The following is a 25299-nucleotide window of genomic DNA, read 5'->3' on the forward strand; positions in this document are numbered from 1 at the left end:
TGTTTCCAGCTAATGGTGTCGTCTATTTCAATTATCTAGCCCAAATTCCTTTCTAGTCATCTATCAAGATAGTACTAAAGCCCATTAGTGAACAATTGAGTCTGATAAATTTTCTGTTACTATGCATTGCTCTGTTCTTTTAAAACTGGGTGTTCTCACATTTCATTAGCAAAAATATATATTTATTCACAAAATAAGGAAGGATAGTGTGCTGCCATTATTATTAAAAACTTGATCTTACCTTCTGTCAGTCAAAAGAATTATTTGGAAAGGGATAAATAAATATATTGACCAGTTATTTAATACATAGATGATGAGTTTTTTTTTTCAGAAAACACAGTAACCCAATATTTTTAGAATAATCCATGGCCCTAAAACTACAGGGAAAAATAAGTAACATAAGTAAAAACATATTTTTAAAAATGCATTTTTAATGAGTTTGCTCTTCTTTGCCTTTATAAAAGTACTTCTATGGCCCTAATCGGGTTGGCTCAGTGGATAGAGTGTGGGCCTGAGGACTGAAAGGTCCCAGGTTCGATTCCTGTCAAGGTCCTGTATCTTGGTCACAGGTGCATCCCCAGTAGGGGGTGTGCAGGAGGCAGCTGATCGATGTTTCTCTCTCATTGATGTTTCTAACTCTCTACCCTTCTCCCTTCCTCTCTGTAAAAATCAATAAAATATATATATTTTTAAAAGTACTTCTATGATCGTCATCTTATGCAACCCTTCTAACATGCTCAATGTCTTGTCCTAACCCTACCACTGCACTTACTCAAATGATGAAATCAGGACTTGCTTTTTTCTTAAGTTAGCCAACTGGTCAACCCCTTTCTTTTTAGCCTGGAAGGGAACTTGCATTGAGATTACTAAGAAGTCTCCTAAAAAAATAAAAATTTATTTTATTTTATAAAGATTTCTTAGAGGGTTCTTAGATTTGTATCCTTGAGTGTATAAATATGTAACAAAGTAATTTATGGTACAGCCATTAGCAGTTAATATTTTCCAGGCCTCTTATAAAGCTAGAAGGCAAACCAAAGATCGGTGGGGTAGATTTTGTTGTAGGTCAAAATTTTTTTATCAGGATGGAATTTTTTCAACCCCATCAAATCAACTCTACATATTGACATGTGAAAACAGTGTTTCAGCATTACGTTCACTGAGTTTGCTCTCCAGGGGCCTTCTCATCAATCCTCTGGCCTTTCTTCCAGTAAATGCCAATGAACCAACCAGTAAATGCTGATGGGCCAAGCATGCCAAATAGAATGAGCTAATGTTAGAAGACACAAAATACATCCCCTGTCAAAGAGACTAATAATATGCTAATATATACTTCAGACATCATTGTCATCTCAAACAATATCAATGAAGACAAAACAATTTTTCTTACTTTAAATCAACATAAAGGTGCAGGTAGAAGTGCTATATTTTTTTCTAAAGAAGTATATACTCTATTAGGAAAGTAGAAAAATAATGTTCATTACAGTACTGAGCTATCTTGAAGGACCTGGATTTCTATGAGAAAAGTCCTATAGCACTCAATCAAAATATTTGATTCACCTTTACCTACCTCCCACTGATAGAAATGAAAAAGATAATGACTTGTGAAATTTCACTTTCCTGAGTTGGCTGTGGGAAAACAATTATTGGAATACAAAAGCTATTGAGCAACTCTGGGCTAACTATTCAGTAAGCAACTTCCAAGATAAAATACACAGTGCAGCATCTAAATGTCAGTCTGTAACAAAAGTAACAAAACTAGTTCAAAACTTTTTCTGTTATAATATGATTCAATCCATTTTGCTACCACTCTTCTCTTTGCAAAGCAACTGGAAGAGACCCAAAGTATCAGTCATCTCAGTCACACTGGATAGGAGGAGACACGTGATCTGTTTGATTGTCCCTACTCTAGCTCTTAGGGTTCAAAAGATATCTGATTTGTCTATATTTGTGTCACTAGAACTGATGTTACCTGAACTTCTTGAACTGTTTTCCAAGCAAAGGGTCATACCCCAAGCAAGTTTTCCAAAGGAGGGCATACACATGCAAAAAGATGTTGCCAGATTTTCCAGAAAGATTGCAGCCATGCTGACTTTGTTTTAGTTAAAAGAGACCCATTTTAGACCTCTGATCTCCAGAATTATAGGGTATAGGATAATAAATTTGTGTTGATTTTAACCCACATGTTTGTGATAATTTGAACAGCATCAGTAGAAAGTTCTTGAGTTACACACACACACACACACACACACACACACACACACACAGACACCTACCTAAAAGAGAGCCCGCCAAGAAAATAGAAAGTTATTAATTGGCAGTTGTCTTTCAATATATGATTTACTAAAAAAAATACCCCACAATTATGAAGTCATCACTATCACTTGCTGACATAAAGAAAAACTTAGTATATACAACCCATTAAGATCTCACATAAATAATGAAAACAACAGCAAGTTAATAAGCGGGTAAAGGACTCCTGCAAATAATTTGGAAAAGAAAAAATATAAATGGCTAATAAAATATGAAAATGTTTCAGATGAATAAAACTATTGTAAATTAAATAAATGAAGAGATGTAATTTGTGTATTATATTGGCTATATTTTTAAGGGTATGACAAAGCAAGCATTATCATTCACTGCTATAGTAGGATAAAATGTGTTATTTATGGCACTTCTTAGAATCAGATAATCCAAAATATGGAAAAAGTATTAATATTCATCATAATAGTACTTATAATGAAAACAATGTTCAATAATAGGAGGTTACTTAAATACATTATCATATATATAAATTATGCTAATATATGTGGTTAGTAATAATTTAGCTTATGAAAAGTATTAATGTGGGTCAGAAGACTATAACCATGGCATGTAGCAACTATGAGAAAAATAATTGGAAGAAAATTCATTTGGAAGTTTTTAGTAATAGGATTGTAGGCCATTTCTTTCTTCTGCATGCAACTGGTTTATTGAATGAGCTGGAATTGGTAGAATACAATTAAAAGGCACTTTATTCTTTTTCCCACTACCCCTTCAAGTACAGTTTCTGGCCATCGGTCTGTCTCACTCTTTGTATGACATTTCAGGCAGAACTTATAGCTCTTTTGGTCCCCTGTAGATATTAAAAGGCCCAGCCCATAATATCAAAAAGATAAGAAAGAAAAATGTTGCATAGGCCCTAGATGGTTTGGCTTAGTGAATAGAGTGTCGGCTTGTGGACTGAAGGGACCAGAGTTCAATTCCGGTCAAGGGCACATACCTTGGTTGCATGCTTAATCCCCGGCCCCTGGTTGAGACGCCTGCGGAGGCAACAAATCAATATGTCTCTCTCACATCAATGTTTCTCTCTCTGTGTCTCATCCTCTCCCTTCCACTCTCTCTAAAAGTCAATGGAAAAATATCCTCGGATAAGTATTAACAACAATAGCAAAAGATGTTGCAAAGGATTTAGAGAAAAGGGAACCTTCATACACTGTTGATAGGAGTGTAAATTGGTACAGACACTATGGAAAACAATATGGAGATTTCTCCAAAAAGTAAAAATAGAACTATCATATGATCCAGCTATTTCACTCTGGGTATTTATCCAAAGAATATGATAACACTAATTTGATAGCACTAATATGATAACACTAATTCCCAAATTCATTGTAGGATTATTTACAATACCCAAGATATGGATACAACCTGTGTCCATTGATGGATGAATGGATAAAGAAGCTGAGATAGATAGATAGATAGATAGATAGATAGATAGATAGATAGATAGATAGATAGATGTAATATTACTCAGTCACAAAAAAGAATGAAATCTTGCCAGTGCAGCAATATGGATGGACAGCAAGAATATTATGCTAAGTGAAATAAGTCAGAAGGAGAAAGACAAATATATTTCTTTATTCATACGTGGAATCTAAAAAAATAAAACAGAACAAAAAATTCTTAGATACAGAGGACAAATTGGTGGTTACCAGAGGGAGGGACTTTGCAGGAGGGTGAAATGGGTAAAGGGGTCAATTATATGGTGTTGGATGGTGACTGGACTTTTGCTGATGATCATTTGTAGAGTATACAGATGTCTAATGATAATATTGTACACCTAAAACTTATATTGTATTCCAATTTTACCTCATTTTTTTTTAAAAAAAGTTCAGCCCCAGCCAGTGCAAACTCTCCTCTACTTAAACTCTCCTCCTCAGCCTGGGTCTGACCTCAACTTGAAGATCATCAGTGTGAAAGGGACCCCTCACTGTTTTTCTCTCTTCTCACTTCACTTCTCTCTGTTGGGTTGTGCCAGAGATGGAGTGAAAGGAGGACTCATGGAGAAGAAATAAGGAACAGGTCTTACATGGCTGGTTCAGTTGTAACCCAGCAGGAGGTGCTCCCTGGATGTAACAGATTCCAATTGCAGCTCTTCCTTTTGTAGGTGCTTCTGTGGGTTCTTCAAAACCCACCTCAGCCGTTCTTTAGGATCCTCACTTGGTTCTCTGGATGATTGGCCTCTCTAGCTGGCCACTTGACATTCTTACGCATCTTCTGTATACTAAGTAGTATCGGTCTTCTGAGGCCACCTGCACAGCCAGCTCTCTCCAAAAGGCTTTACCTGCCAGGCTAAGGGCATGCATACACCTGACCGGCCATGCCTGCTCAGCCCTATGTCTGCACACTCTGTCACCAAAAGCACACTTAGCCACAGCCTTTCAACTTTTGACTTCTTCAAGTGTGGATTAAGTGCCAAGCACCTGTGTTCCCCAAAGTATAAGAAACTTGTCAAGCTCCCCATGTTTCTGTTTCTCTGAAATACCCCCTCACTTGGTTTTGATGAGAAAAGGCACGCCTTGGGGTGAGAGGACCTTTCAGTGCTCTGGCAAGTCTCTCTATATAAGTTCTTCCCACTCTAACCTTTCGCCCTCTGAGAGATTTCTTGGCCTTTGTCTAGACAAATGGTCGGCAAACTGCAGCTCGCGAGCCACATGCGGCTCTTTGGCCCCTTGAGTGTGGCTCTTCCACAAAATACCACGGCCTGGGCGAGTCTATTTTGAAGAAGTGGCATTAGAAGAAGTTTAAGTTTAAAAAATTTGGCTCTCAAAAGAAATTTCAATCGTTGTACTGTTGATATTTGGCTCTGTTGACTAATGAGTTTGCCGACCACTGTCTAGACAGTCTAAAGCTGGTTATGAGTTCAAAGTCCTCATCTATCTGGGCAGTTACATTATTCTTTGCATTCAGCCTTTGATACTGGGACTATCAGAAAAATTTCCTTCCCAATGCTATTTTATTTATAAGGAGAAGGAGGAACAGACTTTAACAATGGAGAGAAAGGCAAGAAGACAGACTCTATAGCAGCTATGGGTATCTCTTTTTCATCAAAGTATTTATCGAAGTAATTTTAGACTAAACTAGATTCTATGACAATTTTGTCATCCAAGAATTTCAGTGTTACTGGCTCCATAGAATAAAAATTGTCTTCTCAATATAAGTGGGGGGAAAAACACAATGTAGAAAGCCAGAAAGCACCTGCATTCATTCTTTTAACTACTAGTGTCCAAAGTATAAATGATCTCATCTATTTTATTTTATTACTAATACCTGAAAGTTAATGCATTTCATTATGATATAATTAACAAAACATGGCATTTAAATAGAATTTACATTCTCTGAGCATTTTAAATGGTTCAGTAGATGATTAGTGTTTAATTTATCATTAATATATTTTATTCCTTTTTTGTTATTAAACCTTAAAATAGTTGTAGTAATAATTAATGAGTGCAGCTACAGATTGCTCTAAAAATAGTCAAAACTTTAAAATATATGTTCTGAATAACCTGTGGTGATCTTAAAATATAAGACCTATAAATCCCAAATCAAAATCTAAGTGAAATACCTAGAAATTGGTTTTTTCCCCATTCTTGTATACTTTTTTTAGAAAGCTATTAAAGCTGAGTAGAAATGAAAAACCTCCTTAAAATCACAGCTATTAAAAACCAAGGTTTTTTTCCTATTACAGATTCATAGATGTTACTGCCATATATTCTTTCTCTATTGGATTATATAGGCTCTTTAATTATGGACATTTGGATTAGATTCTTAAAGTATTTTTTTCTCTCCTTTGCAGTTGGTTGGTTTTGTGTATGCCTGTTATGTGATCAGTATTTTCATGGAAGAAGAGGATACCTGTAAGTACATCTCCCTGTGGGTTGATTTTGGATGAGATATAGCTCCCAAAACTAATCATTACAGGGCTATGAAATCATTCCCATTTGGAATTGAAAATGACTGAACTCACCATCATAAAGTTACAATCAAGCATTTACAAGCCAAACTGCACTCAAATCAGATGGCACTGAGTATTGAAACTCTCAACCCAAGTTGTATGGGAAGCTTCCCAGAGACACAGAAGCCTACAGATTGCTGTCACATCATGTCTTAGTAACTTTTCATCAGAGACCCAAACAGTATGCTTAGAAAATTCGGGGTTGCTTTATCCATCACCGCTGTTAAGTATGCTGGCTGCAGAATTTTGAAATCTGACTAATAGCAATGACATCAATACAACAATACCCATTATAGCAAGCTCTATATGTATATAAACTATATAAAATGCACTGAGAAAACTAAAAATGACAACCTTCTAGGCAAAATGTAAAAAAACAAAATGAGAGATGCTGAAAAAGCTAAGCAATCACATTTTAGCAGGAACACACACAAAAAAGAAGAAAATAAAAACCCTATACAGCCTGAAAAGTTATATAGGTAGAGATTTTGCAACATAGGTCAACCACTGGCATTTCTTAAACACCTACCTGCTAATGTATAAGGCACTTCTTGGCACAACTCTGTCATGGGCTCACATAATACCAAAGGAAATTTTAATTTATTTACAACTAATAATTATTATACCCATCCATATCAGAGATTTGGTTATATCATTGCAGTTACTGTCTGAGTTGTAAAGTTGACTCTTTAACAAAATGAGGGTAAGTTTCTAGCTAGCCATGTAACTTTCTAGAACACAACTCCAAAGGGGTCTGATGAATACTCCCCACCAAACAGAGGTAGTGCATGATACATAAACTGGAAACCAATTGGCAATAAGCTCTCACCTCAATTTATTTGACCAAATGGAATAAATACTAGACCCTGGGAAGAAACTCATCAGGCAGTGAAAACATGCAAACAAACTGCATCTTATCTTTTATGCTTGCCTTGGGGTATTTTTTAATGCTAGATGAGCCAGCAAGTTTCTGACATTTCAAAAGTGCAGCTGTAATGGCAACACTTCCCACTATGAGGTTGAACGTCAAAAAGTCAATCCTTGGGAGTTCCATTTAGTAGTTAATTCTACAATCTGACAATGTTAATGTATAAGAAGTCAGCAGCCTGCCTCCAACTCACAGCCAAAACACAACTGGTTGAGTATGAACAGTTTTAACTGGAATAGGGATCAAAAGAAAATGATTAGAATTGGGGATGAATAAATACTTCAGAAATTGAAGCACTGAATGATAAATCTCAATTAAATCCCGGATGATACTTTTGAGTAGGAAGTGAAAGAATCCTCTTTCTTTTTTTCTCACTGAATTGGTTTGAGGCTCTCAAACAATGCGAATGCTCTGTCCTGCCTTATTGAGTGTGAAAAGGCAGAATAATCAAGTCTTTATTATCTAGTAGAATAAATATAGAAAGGACTTTTCTTTGAGGCCTGTGATTTTTTAAGTAAACCTGGAAAATGCAAAATGACATGCATAATAAAAGGTTCATCTAAATTGAGTAAACGTTTTTTGACCTTCTATCAGCCTTCTGGTAGAGAATTAATGTGAGTGTATATAGATTGTATGATGCTGGCAGATATTATAGTTCCATCGACTTTGGTGTCTTTAATTAGCTTAAGTTTCTCTATAGAAATCTCTGAATCAGCTATTTTAATACCCATCAAACTGGGATTGAAGCAGCTGCTAGCAGCCTTTTCCATTAACGGTTTAATTCTGGTGTTTGTTATTGGGGCCATGCATTAAGTTACCGAGAGACATCTGGATATAGTAGTTGTGTTGCCATCAATTCAAATAATACTTAGAGTCAGAAACTGAGTCTTGTGTGCTCAAAACAAAGTAAATATGCCCTCGACCAACCTGACATGATAATCTGCTGGAAGAGAGATGACAGTGAAAAGCAATCACAAACCTTTTAGTCTGATCGTTCTCAAGCAAGGGTAATTTTATATTCTTTTTATTGATAGAAGTAGGAATCAAAAGTGCACTTGTAATTGAATTGCCCAGAGTCTCCAGAAGGCAGATGTGAGCAAAAAGAAATCTATGAAACCAATTGCAATGATCTCATAGACTAGTACAATTTGTGCCAACACTTAGCTTTTAGGTGCAATAATGATCTGCCCTTTGGATATGACCTTACCAGCCCACAGCTAAGAAGACGTGTCTTTTGAATTGTTTTTCCAAAAGTAAAACATAAAATAAGAAAGCAATACTGCTAGCTTTCCAATTTGTCTAAGTACACTTCTGGAAAGCTTATTCTGAAAGGTAACTGCAAATATATAATGTAATGTCACAGTATTTTGGCAGACAATATATTATTTATCATTTCCTATTCCAACTAATGAAAATCTCTGCATTATTCAGAATGCAAAGTTAAGCCTTGCTCTTGGACTGAAAGCTGTCAGCCAGCCTGAAAATTAATAACAGCTATCTGCTTTTCTCCTCTGCACTGCTAAGTGCTTCTATGGGACTAACATTTCAGTGATGGACATTTCTGAAAGGTCCTAAATGCTTGAGGAAACATTTATTTCCAGCCACCTATCTTCTTAGTTACTTCTCAGCTTCTTTTGCTATTTCCTATAAAGACCATGATTACAGGTCAAAGAGAAGAGCTCACCAAAGGAAGAGTGCTGATGGGTGGGGTCAATACTTTCTATCATTCATTTTCATGAAAAATCTACTTATTTATCTTTTCTTTATTTCTTTTTAAAATATCTATCAATCTCCATGTGCACTTTTGTGAGACCAGGATATTTGGAATGTGTAATCATAAAAACCTGTCAACATCTTGTTTGTGAATCATCTACGGCAGTGGTCGGCAAACTCATTAGTCAACAGAGCCAAATATCAACAGTACAACGATTGAAATTTCTTTTGAGAGCCAAATCTTTTAAACTTAAACTTCTTCTAATGCCACTTCTTCAAAATAGACTCGCTCAGGCTGTGGTATTTTGTGGAAGAGCCACACTCAAGGGGCCAAAGAGCCGCATGTGGCTCACGAGCCGCAGTTTGCCGACCACAGATCTACGGTATTGCTGAAAATGAACTTGTGGGCTTGTTCTATCTTGTCAAATTTACTAAAAAGAATGTTTTAATTCAGGGAGATGTGGAGGTGAGGCAAAAGATGCTGAAAAGAGTATTAACTTGTACAGTTATAAATATTGCCAGGCTATTTCAGAGGGTCTGTTGCTAGCATGATGTCAGCTTGCCAATTACAACTAGGACATCTGTTTGGACTCACAAAGGCCAGTCTGGGTTTTAGATGTTGAATGGTGGGAGAAAAGTATATTGAAAACCCTACCAGTTTTAAAAAGAAAATTAATCCCCACATGTGAGTTCAATATTTTGCATTGCAAAGCTCAAAGTAGCTCTTTGTGCAGCCATCTGACCCTTTCTAGTCTACTTTTTGGGAATTTTTCAGTGGAAGGAAGCGTGACTATTGGAAAAATATTCCATATCTCTACTGCTCCTTGAAGCTTCCTGCAGGCTAGTATTTATGTGTTTGCCTCTTTACCCATGAGTTCCTTTTAGAAGAATAAGGTGATTTACCATAGCAATGATGTGACTTGGGACTAAAAATAACCCCTATGTCCTCCTAAGAATTTAACTTTGTAATGGATGGAGAAGACAGAGAGCAGTAGAGTAACCCTGGTGGGACGGGGAGGAGAGAAAGCAGCAAAGGGCTGGATGATCCTCAGAATAAAAAACGGGTTGGTTGTCTTGTGAGCCTTGAAATATTTGCGTACTTAAGGGTGGAGGAACAGAAGAATTTTCTGAGTCAAAGATGGAGAAAGGCATGAGACTCAAGTGGGCGTGATACTGCTGTCACAGTCGACATTTCAAAGGAGTCATAGTATTTGTGCAATAAACCATTAAAAGTCTACTGCAGGCGTCCTCAAACTACGGCCCGCGGGCCACATGCGGGTGCTTTTGCCGTTTTGTTTTTTTACTTCAAAATAAGATATGTGCAGTGTCCATAGGAATTTGTTCATAGTTGTTTTTTTTAAACTATAGTCCGGCCCTCCAACGGTCTGAGGGACAGTGAACTGGCCCCCTGTTTAAAAAGTTTGAGGACCCCTGGTCTACTGGTTCTCAGAGAGTATTTCTTTTGGTAACTATCTGGTGAGTTGCATGTAACTATCCTCACCGCAGTTTAGATATAGAATCTGTAACATTTCTCCTAATTTGCCAAGATGACTACCAAATAGCTACAAAAGTACTGGCAATTAAAATAGATCTGTGAGGGCAGGATCTTTACTGTGGTCCCTGATAGAACCATAGAGCCTAGAAAAGTGTTTAGCATCCAATTAAGAAATGTTTGTTGAGTATATATGTTAAATGTATTCTCTTGGCTTAGCAACTTATTTTTCAAAGTGTATTTCAAGATCCCAAGATTTTCAAATCTAATGAAATGACTGTGCCTTGTGTTTAGAATTTAGTGAGATGACGGATGCATTTACAAATATTTGTTTTTGGCAAATGGAGGTCCTGTATCTCTTAAACATAACTGGATGGGATTTTTGTAATTTAGAATGTCAAGATATAGGAAGATGAATTAAACCTCCAATATACCACATCAGAGCAAGAGCCTGTCGATTCCTGGACAAGACATCTCAGAGGGATCAGGACTTGGAAACTAGGTGCATTCACAGAGTGAATCCAAGTGCAAAACATGGCCAAGGGGACAGACCCACTGTCAAAGAGTCAGGCCCAACAGGGTGGTGATTTTGGCCAACCCACACCTGGGAAAGTTGAGCAGCACAGAATAGGATCCTAGCTACAATGTTATGATTCAGAGATAGCCTTCCAGTCCTTTGGTAGGTTATCAAGACAGTTTCTCAAGAATCCTATATAATAAAAGGCTAATATGCAAATTGACCTAACAGCAGAACGACTGGTCACTATGATGCGCACTGACCACCAAGGGGCAGACACTCAATGCAGGAGCTGCCCCCTGGTGGTCAGTGTGCTCCCACAGAGGGAGCGCCACTCAGCCAGAAGCTGGGCTCACAGCTGGCTAGTGCAGTGGAGGTGGCAGGAGCCCCTCCCGCCTCTGCGGCAGCACCATGGGGAGCAGAACTAAGCCATCAGACGGACATCTCCCGAGGGCTCCCAGACTGTGAGAGGGCACAGGCCCAGCTGAGGGACCCCCCCCCCTCTGAGTGCACGAATTTCATGCACTGGGCCTCTAGTAATATTATAAACACCCAAATACCCAAAACAATGAACCAAATGGGGACTCTTCACAGGGGCAAGATAGAGAGCCCCTTTTCTAGAATCAGCTCCAAAGTCAGCACTACACTCACAGTGAAAGGGAGCCTAGATGAATGCCTATCTCACTGAGCCAGGACTCCTATAATTCAGTCTGACCAGGGACTATCTACAGCCATATTTTTCTACTCTCCTCACTTCCTCATCTCCAACCACATCTGTTTTTCTAAGTCTATGCATCTTTTCTACACCTCCTCACACCATGCTCTGTCAGACAGGCCTCCTCCTTCTGTTGGCTCACTAACTTTATACATCTTTCAGATCTCAGCTTGACTCTCTCTTTCCCAATTTGACCACTTCAATCCCCAGGCTGGATGAGGGTATCTGTGATATACATTAATATATGCTTTCATTGCACACTGCCCTTGGGGACATTTAACACAATTGTAATTTTTACATCATGATATCCCCAGGGCGTAGCCCATTTCCTGACAAAATGGGCACTCTCTACAATAGATAATGAGCGAGCATTAGAAGAGAAACTGTAGGTGGCCCTAGCTCTACCAGCATTTAGCTCTGTGCCCATTTACAAGTCATATCACCTGTTATGAAATCCCATAGGCATTCAGCTCAATGGATAAGGTCCCCCGTGTCTGGGATGTTATCTCAAACAAATGAACTGCGAAGGATTTCTACCGGTAGAGATGGGTGAGAAAGTTCTTCCTTTTCTATATTCTAGCTCCATTTATGTGAATGATCACGCCTCACACAAGCTAGAACCTTGGGCATATTCCTCGTCTTCTCCCTCATCTAGTCAATCACCAGATGAGACAACTTCACCTCCCTTCAAGTCACTAACAAGTCCTATATGTTCTTTAACAGTCTTCCTGAGGGCACCTCCCCCGCATGGCTCAGTAGGCCTAAACATGCCTCTGAACCTGCTTCACTTGTTTCTTCATTAACAGGGTGCCCCACTCTAGAGGATAGGGTTCATGTCTCAACCAACCTAGGATCCCAGGACCTGATTCAGTATATGGAACAGCACAGGACATCAGTAAATGTTTATTGTACAAAACATATGGTAGGGAAAATGCTCCCATGTCTTTACATTATCTCTCTTTTTCCTCACACCTTATGAAAATTTAAATGTTCTATTCCCTGCACTGCACACACAAAAAAAATCTGATTAATTCACAATAAAGTATAAATGGTTTGTGCACTTAAATTCCCTGAAAATTTTCATTGGTTACAAACTGGCCTGCCTGTTTTGACAGAAAAGGGGGGTGGTAATTTTCTGTTTTCACTTGAAACTGGGTGTTAGAAATGATTTAAATGAAGGTGGTCCTAACTCTACCAGTATCTAGCTCTGGGTCCATTTACAAGTCATATCACCTGTTAGGGGGATCCCAAAAGCACTCAGCTCAGCGGATGAGGTCCCTGTGGCTGGGAGGTTATCTCAAAGTACAACCGAGTGCCTCCCATTTTCTTCCTCATTCATTTACAAATGGTAAATGGTGGCAGCTGTTTCAACACATCTGACCTCTCTGCCTTGCCTCAGCCCTAAAGCAAGCCCTCTGCACAGTGGCCTGCCTGGCTCTCTCTAGCCCCTGCTTCAGACAGAGGGGAGCTCTGTTATCACTGTGACCAACGGCCCCAAGCTGCGATCTGTGTCCTTCGGTGGAGAAGGAAGAATGAAGGATCTGCCATCCAGATGGTACAGAATGGAAGATGCGGGATTTGGGGACCAGATGTGATTATGAGGGAGCAACAAATTTAAAAATCCACAGCCTCACAGCACCCGAAATGCACAGTAAGAAAACATGTGCTGTGAGGATTTTATGTGGATCCTGTGCGATGGTTTCACTCTGGGTTATTAGTGGGAAGATTTAGGAGCCCAGCAGGCAGAGCAGCTGACAGGGTTCTGCCAAACTCCCCTGTGTTTCCATTTTAATTCTAAATTCAATACCTTTATCCCAACCGCCCCCCTACCCTTCTCTGTCTTCCCACTGGGCTAGTTCTGCCAGCCCCACAGCAGGTACATTAGCCTCTCATCCTCTACATCTGTCTCTGTGCTGCCCACTGATGTGGAGAGAAGCATGTGCCTGCATCCACTGGCCCTGAGGCAACTTCACACTGTGACATGTAAGCTGGCCACCCTGCCCTTCCAACCTCTCTCTTGGTTCTCGTCAGTGCCTCCTCCAGTTCCCTTAAAACTGCAGCCGTCCTCTTTAAACCCAGGAGCTGAAGGCCTGAGGCCTTGCTTTCCTTCGGAAAGTAGGATATCATCTCTCCAGATGGGCTCAGTGAGGCGGGAGAACCACAGCCCAGTAGCTCCCTTACAACTCTGGGGGAAAGGTGAGCGGCTCTGCCAGTCTTGTAGGAACCAGCACCTCTGCAGCCCCATCTGGTAGTGCAGGCTGGAGGACAAGAGATCTACTCCCGCCCCCCAACTCTCTAGGAGACCTCCTCACTGCCCTGAGCCTCAGGTTTCTCCTATACCAAAGGTTATAGGCTCCCCTGGGGTTGTACTGTGACCCAATAGTGATGGTGAGATACTGTTATCCCAACGTAGAATGTGAAAGAGCCTATTTAAAACAACAACAAACACTACAGTCTTAGATTTTCCTAGCCTCATTTCAAAGACTTTGGAGACCATACCCCCATTTTAGGGACATGAAGTCCAAAGTGGTGATGTAGTTCTTGGTACCCTTTCCTCCTCTACCCTAAGACTCTTCTCAAAGAAAATGAGTCCCAAGCCATCAGAACTACCTTCATTTATCCATGATTTTTTTTAATTTTTCCTAGAGTAGGCCTTCATTCTGACATGTGGCTTTTGTGGCTTTCAATAGTTGCTCCATTAACTATTCTCTCTCTCTCTCTCTCTCTCTCTCTTCCCTCTTCTCCTTGTCCAGTTTCTCCCTCCCACTAGATCTTTTTTCTCACCTTATAAATAGAGTCACATACTAAAAGAAATTACCCAGGCTCCCCTGGTATGCATTTACCTTCCCTGTCTCTCGTGCTGCTTCCCTCCACATTCAGACTTTTCATTTTTGTTGAATAATTATCTTTATTTTTCCATCACCGTTGACACACAATATTGTATTCATTTCAGGTGTAAAGCATAGTGACTAGACATTTGTATAACTCACAAGGCAATCACCCTGATAAGTCTAGTACCCATCTGACACCAGGCATAATTACTACAATACTAGAGACCTTATGCACGAATTCATGCACGGGTGGGGTCTTTCTACCTGTATGGCAATCTGGGTTGATCGGGGCCATCTTGCCCAGTCCCTATGGGCCGATCAGGGCCTGCCAGCCAGGGGGGGAGGGAGGGACCATGGGAGATTGGCCCGCCTTGGGAGGTTGGCTGTGGGAGCACACTGACCACCAGGGGGCAGCTCCTGCATTGAGCGTCTGTCCCCTGGTGGTCAGTGCACGTCATAGCAACCAGTCATAACAGTCAAGTAGGCTTTTATATAGCTAGCTAGATAGATAGATTATTGTCTATAGTTTCTATTCTGTACTTTACATCCCCGTGACTATTTTAATAACTGCCAATTTGTCTTCTTTATCCCATCACCTTTCTATAAAGTAGTCCAGGCTTAGTGTTCACTTTCTTACCGCTCATTCGCTGTCAGCCCGCTGCTGCCTGGCCTCCTGTCCTATATTATCACTGAAAATGCTCTCTCAGCGGCCAGCAATGACCTCCTAATTGTCAAAATCACTTAGATATTATCGAGCTTCATTATAATTGATGGCTTTGGTCACTGTTGACTGCTCCCTCTTTGAAAAATTTCCCTTCTGACTTTCCAGACAATCCCATCTTCTTGGGTTTTGCCAGGCAAAACCATCTCTTGAATATTATTTATTTTATCAATTAAAAATTACTTCTAATATCCTGATGCAAATTAAGCAGATTTCTGATGCAACTACAGGTAACAAATTTTGGATACTCGCCCTGGCTACTTTTGGAGTGATGATTTATCATTACTAGTAAGTCCTTAAAATGTGAACTGCTCTCCTTAATATATAGCTTATGCTCACACTGTTATAATGAAGCATTTTAAGTAAAGTGAGACAATAAAACAGAAGCATTTTAAAATAACACCAGGCAATAAAATGGGTGTTCAGCCTTTTTAGATAACAGAATAGTGCATAACATCCTCAAGAGCTGTATATATATATAGGCGTCAATCTTACAAAGCACATAAAGAATCTGTTTTTCTACAATAACAAACAAACAAAGGCTACAAGAGTGGTTGTATATACAAAACACTGAGATATTGCTTCTCTTGCAAACAGTTCTTGACCAGACAGGGAGACAAGACAGAGAGAAAGGCATGCGTGCAGAAAGTGGGGGAGGTCTTCTATCAGCATAAATCTACAGGCAAGAGTTGGACTCGTGCACGCAGAGTAGAGACTGAGGTCAAAGGCGTGTGCTGGTGCTGGCTGTATGTGGGTGGTAGGGTGCCTAGAGACTCTGTCTGCCTGACCCAGTCCCCTAGTCACTTGTTCTTCAGGCTTCAGCCCAGAGGGGGATTCTGGGTGGGGACCTGGGCCAGCTGGGACAACTGGCCAGAGAGGAAGGGAGGTAATTGCTCCCTGGAGTCAGCTGTGGAAAATTGAAGCCTGCTTGGTATGCCCATCCTCTTGCCTCTGACTGGCCCAGTCCATCCTGCCACCCTCCCCACCCCACCCCAACCAGAGGCCCACTGGGACCCAAGAATATATGGAATACTCATTTTCATGTACTTTATAGTAAGTGCTTTCTTAACCAAGAGAAAAAGTTAATTTCGTGTTCTTCCTGGGAACAATATTTGAAACTGGAATCTAAGTGATGTATGTGGGAGTATTCACATAATTGAATGCCAACATGAAAATAAAGTTGGGGAGAAGTAAAAGCATATTTCTCTCCTCCTAAATTGTATGAGGTACAAAGTAAAATCATTCTAAATTATACCTAATAGCCTTTCAGTTTTGTCCACATTTTTTCTTCATGGAGGGAAACAAGATCTCTCTCTCTCTCTCTCTCTCTCTCCCTCTCTCCCCTTCTCTCTCTAGCTCCCTTTTTGATTGTAAGAACAGAGAGTCTACATTAGAGATTATGGTGTATGCCAAATACAGTTTTCTTTGCTACATACAGTTCAATCAATTGAAAAACTTATCAGGCTTTCCAGTCCTTATTCATTGAATACCACCTTCACAAACTGTATGATCGCTACGTACCAGCCTGTGTCAGAGCCTAGCCAGCTATTTGCTAAACCCATTTGTTCGTTCCTCTCCCAGCAGCTCCCTGCAGTTAGGTGTCCCCAAGAAAACTGAATTCTAGGTCATGGACGGGAGCAGAAGAGATGTGCCCACTGCCAGGCCTGTTCCCTAAATAACATCCCCATGTGGTTCTCATGCTCTTCCCCTTTCTACCTGGTGGATACAGACGAGCACAGAAGCTTTGGTAGCTACATGTTGAAAACGGTCAAACTGCAGTAGTAAAGGGACTTGGGTCCCTGAGCCATTGCTTGGAGGAGAGTTGACCACATGACTTGGGAACACAATGATAAGTGCCTTTGAGGTGCAAGGCGCTGAGGAGCACCCAGGAGGGTATGTCAGGGCCTTCCCAGAGGCGCTCCTACCACTCAAGTGGGCAGAGCATTTCAGGCATTTCACAAATGCTCCAGTGCTTCCTGTGTGTGTGTGTGGGGGGGGGGGGGGGGGGCGGGGGGGGGGGGGCCTGGAAAGCTCTTAGAGGAGATGGCACTGAAGCTGAGACAGAAAGAGATAAAAAGGAGCCTGTGGGGTGAAAGGCAGGAGGAGAGCATTCCTGAAAGAAGGAACAGCAAGGGCATGGGGAATCACTTCCTGGAAGAAGCTTCCAGAAAAAAACAAAGGCTTTGACTTCAGAAGCCACTTCAGACTGGGTGCTCCGGAGAGTCCAAAGGTAACCTGGACATTCCTGACCTGTTGACTCGCACAAGAATAGTGAATGAAAAGGCAGATTGTATCCGGGACTTAATTTTGAACCCTGTGTTCAGCAGGAAGGCTACATGAGAATGATGAAAAGCATCCCATTTTTTCACATGCTGTGAGAAAAGACGGTGCACAGCCTAACCTTAAATATTTTGTTTTCTTTTCATTGGTTCTCTATTTGCCTCCTTTCCTATTCATTCACCTACACGTTTATTTGGACAAGTAAATTACATGTTTCTTTTTTTATGGAAAGGAAACAAAGATGTAGTTATGAGTCCGAGTTGAAGCCAGAGTGTCCCGCTGACTCTGTTCTCCTCCTAATTGAGACAACAGAGATACGCGACAGCAGGTGAAGGCCTGAGTTCCTTTAGGATTTTCACTGCACGTTTTTCCCCATTTTCCTACATTTTGAAAGAAATATTTTAATGGTCAGTTTTCTGTTCCGTGTGTGTGTGTGTGTGTGTGTGTGTGTGTGTGTTTCAAGCAAAATCCATGCTTTTGTAAGATACTACATTTCAATGGGCTATTCTTCCTCCCAGCAAACATTCCTGCGTGGTAGGTTTAGGAGGTGCCCCAATTTATTGCTTCTGGTGTCCAGTAACCTGGGAATGAGTGTCTGTCTTCGTGCCCCGAAGGCCATGTTATTTCAGAAAGTTACAGCTCTCTTAAAATCGTTCTCTAATAAAAGCAAGTGCCACTAATTCTAAGTAAAGTGAGCTTTCCAAATAAGACCAGCTGTGAACATTTTAAAAAAAAATAAGAAATAAATTTCAATAACAGGAGTCCATCGTGAAAACTGTACATAGATGAACTTTCTCAGGCATCACTGCCCATTTCTGATGTCCATGAAGGAAACTTTTCTGCACAGAAAATTCTATTTATAGCTATTCAGGGTTTTAAAATCGCCATGCAATTATTACAGTGACACATTTTTTTAAAACCTGTGTTTTCTTAAGCTTTAAGTGCTATATAGACCCTTCAGTATTCCATTTAAAAATCTAGTAAATTTTAATAATCGTTTTTTGGGGACTTCTTGTTTCTTTTTATTGTGGTAAAATATACATAATGTCAAATTAACCATTTGAACACTTTTAAGTGTGCCATTAAGTACACTCAGAATGCTGGGCAACCATCACCACTATCTATTTCCAGAAATTTTTCATCATCCCCACACAGAAGCTTTGTACCCATAGACAATGACTTCTCATCTCCCTCTCCCCATCCCACCAGTCCCTGTAACCTCTATGTATTTACCTATTCTGGGGACCTCATATAAATGGAATCACACAGTATTTGTCCTTCTGTGTCTGACTTATTTCACTTACCACCATGTTTTCAAAGTTCATCTAAATTGTAGCATATATCACAATTCCATTTCTTTATAAGGATGAATAATATTCCATTAAATTTTAGTTACTTTTTGATCTACATAAATTCAATAGTCTACATATTCTCTTAAATATTATACAACTTCAATAAAACTTTTTCATGTCTTTCAACATAAAATCACGAGTGTAAATTTAATTATCCAATTCAAATTTTGAATTGGTTTTACAGGGTGAATCTGCCAGGTCTAACATGATCCATCTGATTATGTTAAGAATCACAAAGATTTTACATACCAGGTAAACACAGATTATCCCAATGATTGTAAAATCCTAATCTGTACTTCATAAAAGAGTATTAAAATTGTGGAATTGACTTGCTTTGTACTCCCTATAGTCACTTCCCTCTTTTAGAAATACATTTCTCCAATAAATAAGCATCTTAAACAATTTGAGGTTGCTATGTGTTGAGGGATTTTTCAGCTGGGAAGCAGAATCTAACTTACATGGGGATTCTGAGTTTCCTCTACTTTAACCGATTTAACAGAGCTTTTTTTTAATAGTTGGTGGAACAAGAGGAAATCTCATTCCATGTGCTTCAAATGTTACTAGTTCAGCAGCCCACAACACCAGGACTCAGATGACATTATATTTGAGTAGAAAGAAGAATTAATTCCTACTAAGAGTTTCTTTTTGGTTGGTTTTACACTTGCTAACTCTTTAAAACATTTTAATGTCTTCCCATGTGCTCAAAGGCACTTGTCATCCTGTCTTTCAACACTCTGTTAGCATTCTATTTGCTTCTTTCCACCATATTGCCTCAGAATTCTGTATTCTTTCTATTCTAGGTAGGTTGCCAATGCTTGTAGACATTTAAACAGTTGATTGGATTCTTCATTTCTCTCATAACTCCTCTTGTTCTGAAGTCAATGACCTGTCCAGATCCAAAAGTATTTATAGTCCAGATCTAGCATATTAGTGGTTCACTTTAGAGCTTTAAACAAGCTTAAATAGGCCAATCTTTTGTTGATTTATTGATTAATTCATGCAAGAAGCAGTTGTTGAAAGACTTCTGTGTGTTAGACCACAAGGATACAAAAAATATAAGACTTGGTCCCTCTCCCCGGAGATCTTACACATTCTAGTAAGTGGGCCAGGCATGTAAATAATTACATAAGAATGAAGTGCAGATAATGGTCTGTACAAAGTGAATCAGATGCACAGAAAAAATATAAACAGAGGCTGTGTCTCAGGGAACCAAGCATGGCTCCTCAGAACGTGTGAAGAATATGGCATCACTAGGAAGAGAACAAAGAGAATGCATTTTAAATACTGGGGAGGGAGGGAATGTCGAAAGAGCTTGGGAAAACCATGGAACATTTAGAGATCTGGGGGAAACCTGCATTACACTGGAAGTGATGAGGAGTTGAGTATGTTCTGTTCACTACATGAATGGTAGGATCAGTCCTTCAGGGACCTTGGAGTCTTACAGCAGTGACTCCCAATCTATTTAATATCTCAGCATTCACTGAGAAAGCTAACAATTATAAGGCACTCTGTGGTAAATAAATTACTTTTCTTCCAGAAAGAACTGACTGGCCTAGAGGGCTAGCTAACCTAAGCCTCGCTCAGTGAACACACACACATACACACACCCATAAACACATGCACACACACACACAGACACACACACACACACACAACACACACACAACACTCCAAAGAATGAGAATCGATATCATGTCACCTCTGAACCTACTCAGGTCACACCAGTTGGGATGCTTTGCTAGATAATGTGAAGTCAATGAATGGATTTAATCTTGGGAAGAATCTGATCAGATTCCATTTTCTTTGGGCAGTAATTCACAGAAGGAGGAAAGGATTTATAAAAGAGATCTCAGAAGAAATGGCTTTTTTTTTTTTTTTGGTATGTTGATTGTACTAGGAAAGGGAAAACCTAAAACAATAATAGAGGCCATAAAACAAAAAAGAGAAAATAATAGTCAGAGGGAAAATATCTAAAACTGTAGAAGTATACAGTAAAAAAGGAGTTATAGAGAGATTTCAAAGACAACATGTTTGTCACTTTATTTATAGAACAAAGTAAAACCTTGGCTAGATTTAAGTAAGAATAATAAAGATATATTGGGGGAGGGACTAAATAACCAGGAAAAAATATATTACATAAGGAAGAAGTTATAAACTGTTTAGACAAATTTATAAAACTGATTTTAGCCCTTACCTTTCTGAGCATAATTTTTCCTCTCAGCCATTCCATTCTGCTTTATTAACCCCAAAGAGATTTTAGAAATTCATTATTCCATTATTTAAGTATTATCCACTCTTAGAAATGTTTAAGTGGGAAGAAACTGTCGGCACTGATTTATGGGAAAATCTGACTCCACAAACCTGAACCCAGGAGAGGAACAAAAGCTGGAAATGTAGCAAAGTAACAATGAAAAGGGAGTTTCAAAAATAGAAATGAGAGGTGTGCTCAGGATTTTTTTTATCTTGTTTTCTCTAGAATAAAATGTTCTCCCTAATAAGCCCAGCAGTAGTGACAAAATGGCCTTCAGCCACCAGTGATTCTGAACAGACAGTAATTGAAAAATTACAAAAACTTTGAAAGGGCCTTCATTAAAGGCAAACTGTAGGTGACCACAGTAAGCAGCCATTCAGTCCAATCACTGATGAAGACTAACTGAAGGGTTAAGCATATATACCCTGTAGGAAAATAGAGCTCAATGTGTATGGGTTTAAGAAAGCTGAATAACTTTAAAGAGAATAGAAAATGTCCTATTAAAGATGATTCAAGTAAAAATGAAGAAACAAACTAGCTACTTTCTTTCCAAATCTGAGAAAACAAAAACTAAGATGTGTATGTGGGAGCCAATATGTTACAGGCATCTTTATCAATGTGATATGACTCTTGCAAGTCAGAGGAGGAGAGAAGTCACAGTGGTAGTTGCTTATTAACAAAGCACTCTGTAGGGACAGTATACTAACCTGGTTCCCCCACACAAGCATCAAAGACAAAATGCTAAAGACAGTCCATGGGATCCTTACAGAATAACTAGAATAATGATATCACTGCATCTAAAGGAATAGCACTGGAAACATTAGAGGAAAAGTGTACAATGGAGATATAGTACCTACAAGAAATCTTAGGGAGAGATTTGAAAGACTAAGAAAAAGAGAAATAGATCCCCCCTCAGGGTTTGTGCTATTGTGGGGGGAAAGGAGTAGAGAATAAAAGCATTACAGTCAAAGCTAAACAAATGGTGATGAGACTGTCATGTGTGCTCTCAGCCAGGTCGTGAGTGTGCACTCAGGCGGGTCACATGAGCACTGGGTGGGTCATTTGCCCCAAAGGGGACCTACCTCATGAAATAACACCAGCCCTGGAGAAAGGGCAAGCCTCGATTCTACTTGACACTTAACCCCCCAAATTCTGCTTCCACTGAGCTTTATTTTCTTTCATGTGCTCATAGAAGGTGAAACCTTGGGCTTCAAAATGTGGTGCACTAATCAATTTCCCCTCCTCCAAAGTAGCTACTCTTCCCAAATCTCAGAAAATCAAACTAGACACAAATTCAATACAGGTTCCTCAAGGACAGACAGTCTTCTGGGAACTAGGGGGAAGAGAATGTTGGAATTCTGGTAAATCATTACCCCAGGCTAAACAAGGCTTTTGAAATTTTGGAAATCAATAGTTCATGAGAATGTGTCATCAGAATAAGATAAATGTATCAATAATATCAATAACAGCCTGCTGTTTGCTACAGCTTTTGTGTCCCACACTCCATGGACATTAGGTCATCTAGGGCAACCATACCCTGCAAGGCAGTCATTAGCAAAATTCCTTAATTAAAGATATTATGATTTACACAGTCCTTGAGATCATTAATTTCAAATTTAACAATAATAATAAAAAGAAATTTTGAGTAATCTTGTAAATAAACGTATGAAATTAATAAAACCATATTGAATATATATATATATATATGTACTATATGTATATTCTTCCAAAAAAAATACCGGTGACATGGTGAATTAGAGATATAGATGGCTAAGGAGTAGATTTACAGCAGTACATGAATTTATACTTAAAGTAATGATTTTGTTAATGTTACATTCTAATGTTCAAATAATCAATATAAAGTTTGCTTTTTATTTTGTTTTAATGCATACAATATATATGCTGTCTTTATTTTTATAATTTTATTTTGGATATAATTTTAATTAAATCATTTATTCATAAATGTACATGTTTATAAATGTGTTTATTTTTAACACCCTCTTTAACTTTCAAAGGTGCCTTTGTCAACGATATGCTCATGCAACTTTTAGTCAATGTTATCTTCCTTTAAAATTCTCACCCATTGGTCAGCAGGGTGAAGAAGCAAATGTTTGATTAAGAGTCTAATCTAATTTTTAAAACTTTGACCATTTAAATGGTCAGGCACTGCTTATTCTCCCTGGGAAAATCTTTTCATGTCTCAGATAGACTCCTCTCTCACTGCTTCTCTCCTAAGGTGGTGTCCAGGGAACTGACCTGACCTGGAGTGATTGGAAAGAAAATAAACTTCAGGCTCCTCTGGCCTCCAGGGGATTACCTGGAAATGGTTCTTCCCACCTGGTTGTTATGTGCCCTGCGGGACTCCAAGGCTTCTGTCTACACAGTGCTCTGGCGAAGCTTTAATTGACCTAGTCTCACCTCAGCTTCTCCAGTGGAGGCAAAAGATGGAGCAGATCAGGGATTGACAAGTGTGTCTAGTGTGTCTAGAGCTTACATGGGTCATGGCTTCAATAGAACTTCTAGGCTAAGTCATCGCACTCTAAATCACTGCCTGTCTTGAGCTGAGGATATGATTTAATGTCTGTCCTTCATATGCTGTGTATCTACACACACACACACACACACACATACACACACACACACACACACTGAGAGTTCTATGTCCCTATACGCCCAGATACCTGCTAATGTTAGAGTGCTAGAATAAAACCAATGCTTGCTGTAAAGTAATTAATACTTGTGATGAACTACAAAAAAAACAACACAGAAATAATGAACTAAGATTAGCCATGGACATTAGGATTAGAGAAGAAAGACAGAGGCTGTGATCAAGACAGGAAGAAAGAATGAATATTACAAGAACAGTGATTCTATGCAGACAGTGAGAAGGTACTGGGCTACCAGAGAGGAGACGAAACCTTTGCAAAAGACAGATACCTATTTGTCAAGGATGTTTTGAGGAAGAAGGCATAGACATAGATTATGTGACTTCTCAGAGGTCTTTCTAACAATGCAATAAATACTCTTAAGAATAAAATGGATTCTGGCAACAAGATGAGAAGATACAGCTTTTGATATACAGGGGGGAAAGCCATAGCTATATGCCTACGGACAAACACATTATTTTAAATATAATGCTACTTAATGTGACTTCATTTTTCACTAAAACCAACAACATCTGTGATTTTTCAGTCCCTAAATGCCCATATCTTTGTGTTTCTTAAAATGTCCCCATTTCTTAACCATGGATAATATTTTGAGCTGCCCTTTATATGAAGAACACGTTTTTCCATTTTGTGATAGACAGGTATTTTTGTGAATATTACTTATATGTGTTCTATTTTAAACACCTACTATGATGTGTGTGTTTATTTAGACATTTATTCATATTGGGCTATGTTATATTTTCAGTTGATTTCATAGGTGGACTTGATGCACACTCCTACTACCAGGATCATGTTCAGTTAAAGCCTGTTAACCTGTAAGTAAAGGTGTCATGAGATGGAAAATATTAATCCTTCTAACTTGGTCAAAACTAACGAATCCTGAAATAATTTGGACCTGCTACTACTAATCATTGGTTTAGTTTTCCACTCATATTTAAAACACACCTTTCACATGTAACCCAACATCATCATTATTATTCATTCCAAAAGGGATTTGAAATAGGTAACATGATTTATGTTTCTAAAATGATATACATATTTTTTTTAAATCAGTAGTTGATTGCCAAAGTGGAGAAAAGGGGATTATTTAGTCTACAAAAAAAAAAAAGATTAAATATGTGTCATGTGGGCAACATGACTGAGGGAAAAGGGGAGAAAGACTAGGTTAGAATCCAGGCTCTCCCTGTGTGTTCTCAGGGGCTGTCCTTAACATCTCTGAGACTTGGTTCTCTCACCTGTAATATGATTCTGTTGCCCAAGATCCCCCTTTCTGGGACCCCAAGCCAGTTCTTTGTCCATTAGGTGTTGCAAAACCAATTATGAAACTGAAAATCAGCTTTATTTAACAACTCAATGGCCAGAGAATGGAGAAATGGGAGCCTAGTAGCTCTCAGATCAATTTCTCATGGGCTTGGGGCCAGAGATGTGGATAGAGGAGGAGAGAAATGGCGGAGTGGTCTAGGCAGATAAGGGGAAACCAGTGGTGGTCTTCTCAGAACCAGGATTCTGCCTCATTTTTGGTTCTTTTATGGCACCTTCCGTAGTCATCATGGTGATGC

The 25299-nt window shown here is 39.2% G+C and overlaps 1 protein-coding gene across 1 annotated transcript in view; it reads left to right on the top strand.

The window, feature by feature from the left end:
* NKAIN3 (sodium/potassium transporting ATPase interacting 3) overlaps positions 1-24559 on the top strand; it is a 200737-nt gene extending 176178 nt beyond the window's left edge. The window contains exons 6-7 of the mRNA XM_054708753.1: positions 6116-6176; positions 24486-24559. Of these exons, the coding sequence (XP_054564728.1) occupies positions 6116-6176; positions 24486-24559 (135 nt within the window). The remainder of the gene's footprint in view (positions 1-6115; positions 6177-24485) is intronic.
* Positions 24560-25299: the final 740 nt, after the last annotated feature.

The sequence above is a fragment of the Eptesicus fuscus genome, chromosome 19 (assembly GCF_027574615.1).
Source record: "Eptesicus fuscus isolate TK198812 chromosome 19, DD_ASM_mEF_20220401, whole genome shotgun sequence".
Taxonomy (NCBI): Eukaryota; Metazoa; Chordata; class Mammalia; order Chiroptera; family Vespertilionidae; genus Eptesicus; species Eptesicus fuscus.